Source organism: Squalius cephalus, assembly GCF_949319135.1.
Source record: "Squalius cephalus genome assembly, contig: scaffold_62, whole genome shotgun sequence".
NCBI classification, from domain to species: domain Eukaryota; kingdom Metazoa; phylum Chordata; class Actinopteri; order Cypriniformes; family Leuciscidae; genus Squalius; species Squalius cephalus.
This window is the reverse complement of record NW_027645841.1, coordinates 157,392-162,257: the sequence shown is the minus strand read 5'-3', so window position 1 is coordinate 162,257 and position 4,866 is coordinate 157,392. Positions and strand designations below refer to the sequence as shown.

Sequence of the window (4,866 nt, the reverse complement as noted above, 5' to 3'; positions counted from 1 at the left end):
CACAAGCTGACGGAACGCCTCCTGGTATGGGCTCAGCACAACCTGCACTCGCTGAGAGCAGCGCACGTGCCAGGGCTCCTAAACATAGGACCAGACAGACTGTCCAGGAACAACGTTCCGACAGGCGAGTGGTCTCTACACCCACAGACAGTCCAGCTGCTGTGGAAGAAATTCGGCAGAGCGAAGGTAGACCTGTTTGCGTCTCAAGAAAACGCTCACTGTCCGGAATTTTTCTCCAAGAGCAGGAACGCGCTGGCTCACGTTTGGCCCCGCTGCCCGCTCTATGCTTTTCCCCCCGTCTCTCTCCTGCATCGGGTGATAGAACGGATCAGGGAAAAGGGATGCTCAGTGCTGCTAGTAGCGCCGCTCTGGAAAAAACAACCCTGGTTCCCAGTTCTGATGCAGCTAGCAAGCACTGCCCCATGGCCAGTGCCAGTGAGGAGGGACCTCCTCTCTCAGGCCAACGGCTCGATTTGGCATCCTCACCCAGAGCTGTGGTCCCTTCATGTGTGGACAATCAACGGATACCCGCTGACCTCCCAGAGGGAGTGTTAAATACGGTCACGCAGGCTAGAGCCCCGTCTACTCGACGGCTCTACTCCTCGAAATGGTCAGTGTTCTCCAGCTGGTGCACAGTTCGTGGCATATCACCCCCAGACTGTGGGGTGACGGAGGTTCTCTCCTTCCTACAGGAGCTGTTGGATAAGGGTATGACCCCTCCACGCTCAAAGGTTATGTGGCGGCCATAGCAGCGTTTTCTAAACCAACGCTTGGTCAGTCAATAGGAAGGAACGATTTAGTCATCCTCTTCCTTAGAGGAGCTAAGAGGCTGAATCCTCCCAGACCTCCCTCAGTCCCTATGTGGGACCTTTCTACGTTGCTGGAAGCCATGAAAGGTGACCCATTCGAGCCTATACAGACAGACGATTGATCTTAAACATCTGTCTTTCAAAACAGTGTTCTTACTGGCTCTCGCTTCAGTGAAGCGCATAGGTGACTTACACGCGCTCTCCGTGAGTGCGGCGTGCATGGAGTTTGGGCCTAATGACTCGAGAGTCATACTCAAGCCTAGGCATGGTTACGTTCCAAAATCCCTCAACACACCGTTTAGGGCGCAGGTCATTTCCCTGTCGGCCCTGCCGGTCCCTGATGAGACGCGAGCCTCCTTTGCCCAGTCAGGGCATTAAGAGCTTATGTGTCTCGCTCGTCTGTTTTCAGACAGACAGAGCAGCTCTTTGTTTCGTTCAGCGGACGATCTAAGGGACTAGCTGCATCGAAACAGAGCCTATCCAGGTGGATAGTTGACGCTATAGTGCTGGCGTACACTTCCAAGGGCTTGCAGTGCCTGTTGGTGTCAGAGCGCACTCCACGAGAAGCATGGCTTCATCGTGGGCTTGGTCAAGTGGGATTGCCTTACAAGATATCTGTATGGCGGCAGGCTGGGCCTCCCCGTCTACATTTATAAGGTTTTATAACCTAGAGGTTCCCGCCTTACAGGCCAGGCTGTTGTCGGTCTAAACGAATCAGTACTATCTGTTCTGATGCTATCGGTTCAGAATACTGAGACCACTGAGCGCTGCTCGCTGATCGACCATAAAATACTTATGGGCAAAATGGATAATACCGCCCTGTCTGTATGATGTAATTTGCGCCTGTGGGACGCTGCTGTATGTGATTGGTGATTGTGCACTAGATGAACCCCGGGCTTTCGCCCCTGGGCCTTTGGTGTTAGATCCCAGCACGCACGGCGCTTTACATTGGGTCCCCTAGCGTAAGATACTTACGCAGTACGAGAGACCTCTCGTAAGAGAACGTACTCGGTTACTAACGTAACCTCGGTTCTCTCTAGAAGAGGGATGCAGTTGATGCAGTTGCCGCAGAGCAGCCAATAGGCACGCGAGCCCTCTTTCCTATGTCTGTATGCTGCCGCAAAGCGTTTTACATTAATACAAAATTAAAGGATAATTTTTTTGGCTTCAATATCTCGCGGAAAAGGGATTTTCCCCTAGCGTAAGATACTTACACAGATCTCGTTCCCTCTTCTAGAGAGAACCGAGGTTACGTTAGTAACCGAGTACGTTTTTTTATATGAAGCCTAATGTATTTCAGGTTTTTCTGTGCATCTGTTTTACTTCACCTGTTATTTTGTTTTATTTTATAAAAAAAAAATTATATTTTAAATTAGGTACATAAGGTTGTCTTGAGAATGTTTTGTTTGATACATTTCAGGGTTTTGTTCCCCAATATCCTGCCTTGTCAAACTCTAAATAAAACTAAACTAAACTAAACTAAACTGAAACCTTTTTATTACACATATGTTCAATTCAATAGCTTTTTCACTGTACAGTATAAAAATGATTTCACCATTTTTGATCATGTGTTCTGTATATGGGACAGTTATTGCCCACCTATTACATTGCAAAAGTTCTTTTACAGGGTAAACTGGGAGGGTTATGGACAGCTCACGCATTCTTGAGTTCCAATGGATGACATAACCCCTCTATTTCTGGACCCCATTCCCAATTCACAGAAATCATCTTAACCACACCAAGGGACCCCTCAGATGAGTTCCAGGAGCCGCTCAAAGGAAGAGTGATCTACAGTGGCTGATTACTGATTACAGCAAAAACCACCACACCTGTGTTCAGTTCAGTTCCACCTGTGCTTTACTTTCATGTGGAAATACTAAACTATACCAAAACAGCGAAGAAATGAAGCAAAAAAACAAAACAAATATGTATTAAGTTTTGAAAAATGTAAGAGAATTCTAATCTGGACTGAAGAAATTAATTGCATTTCAAAGCTAATGTTCAACAACAACAAAAATATATATATATATTTAAAATAATTATTAATTAATAAAAATAAAAACCCATTTGAATGTTACATCATCAGTGGGCAGTAGATGGGTGGGCCGTCTGATCCAGACACTGTATAAATTATATGACAATAAAGAGAGCAGAACAAACTCCTAACATGAGAAGACTCACTCATGGCCTATGAGACAGAGGATCATGAGACTCTTTACTGCTTTCCTGCCGTCAACTCATCATGTATCAAGAGCTTTGAATTCTCTAGACATGAATACATTATTATGTATGTGATTTTTCCATTGCTGTCAGCATGGACTGTGTTTCTGAACCTGCTGGTGATCATCTCTATCTCTCACTTCAAGAGGCTTCACACTCCAACAAACCTGATTATTCTCTCTCTGGCTGTGGCCGACGTGCTTTTTGGACTTATTGTGATACCCGTAGATGCCATCACACTGATTGAGGCTGATTGTTGGTACTTTGGAGAAACTCTCTGTAGTCTGTATATTATGGCCACTGTATTGCTCACCACAGCAGCTCTCGGTAGTTTAGTTTTAATTGCTGTCGATCGTTATGTGGCTGTGTGTCACCCTTTACACTACCCACAGAAAATAACCATAACTAAAACTTTAATAAGCATCTGTCTGAGCTGGGCTTTTTCATTATTTTATGCTCTTTCATTTGTAATTGTGTTAAAATATTTAAACATTAATTCATCCACAGCTGACGTGTGTTATGGAGATTGTACTATTAGGTTAGGACTTCCCTTGTTTTTCGCTGATGCGTTTATTACTTTTATTTTTCCATGTACCATATCCCTAACTTTATATATGAGGATTTTCTATGTAGTACTGCAGCATGTGAAAGTTATAAACTCTCTGAGGGGTGGTAAATGTGTAACAGAAGGTTCATTGAAGAGGAAATCTGAGAGTAAAGCTACTCTGACATTAGGAATCATTGTGGTAGTTTATATGCTTGGCTATGTTCCATACTATACCTGTTTTATATTTGTAAACTCTGTCACAGCCAGAGTTATTGTAAATTGGATGTGGAACATAACCACATTTCTGGATCCTCTGATCTATGCTATATTTTATCCCTGGTTTAAAAAGACAGTTAAACACATCTTAACTCTGAAAATATTTCAGCCAGGATCCTCTCTGGTCGATATTTTTACAGAATAGAATAGAATAGAATAGAATAGAATGAGGCATTTATATAGCACTTTCATATGTACTACTGTACACCCAAAGCACTTTACAATCATATCAGGGGATCTCTCCTCAACCACTTGGATGATGCGACGGCAGCCACAGTACAACGGCGCCAGCGCTCACCACACACCAGCTATAGTGGAGAGGAGAGAGAGTGATAGAGCCAATTCAATTACAGGGCATCAATTGTAATAAAACTGGTAAAGCTGTCACTCATAAAGGATATGATTATCTTTGTAGGATTTATATTTGTAATTTACACTACATGTATCTTTGTTTTATTTCAGAGAGTATGTTTTCTGCTTTTGATGTTCAATTTGAACAATTAATTAAACTGAAATTAGTTCATAAATTGTATTAAATTAGCTCATTAAATAAACTAAATGGTAAATGTAGATATTATGTGCTTTATGTTTAATCACTTTCATCAGTCATGTTGCATCTGTGTTATCAAAAACATTATGACAAAAAAGGGACAGTCATACAGAACTAAACTCAGTAAAAAAGTGATGTCAAACTTTCAACAGCTTTTATTTCCAGAAAATGTCTTAATGTATAAATATTGTTATGAACATAAAAAGATTCAACAACATAAACATAAAATAAACAAGTTCCGCAAACATTTGATGAAAAGAAATGGAACAATGAGTCCCTGAACAATATGAAAATAAGCAGTCATATGTGGTGTAGCCAGGAGCTGCTGTAAGTCCCACAGATCATCCTCATGGACTGTAGCAGACTGGCCTTTTCTTGCTGTGAGATGTTACCCCACTCTTCCACCAGGGCTCTCAAAGTTCTCAAACATGGTTCCTGGATTAGAAATCACAGTTTGTGTGTGT

The 4,866-nt window shown here is 42.6% G+C and overlaps 1 protein-coding gene across 1 annotated transcript; it reads left to right on the top strand.

Annotated features, from left to right (window-relative positions):
* Window positions 1–2,962: 2,962 nt before the first annotated feature.
* LOC307154129 (trace amine-associated receptor 13c-like) lies at window positions 2,963–3,997 on the top strand (the record flags this gene model as incomplete). Its single annotated transcript, XM_079898900.1, has 1 exon — window positions 2,963–3,997. Exon 1 carries the CDS (start codon window positions 2,993–2,995, stop codon window positions 3,995–3,997), a length of 1,005 nt encoding a protein of 334 aa, XP_079755026.1. The 5' UTR covers window positions 2,963–2,992.
* Between the last annotated feature and the right edge of the window lie 869 nt (window positions 3,998–4,866).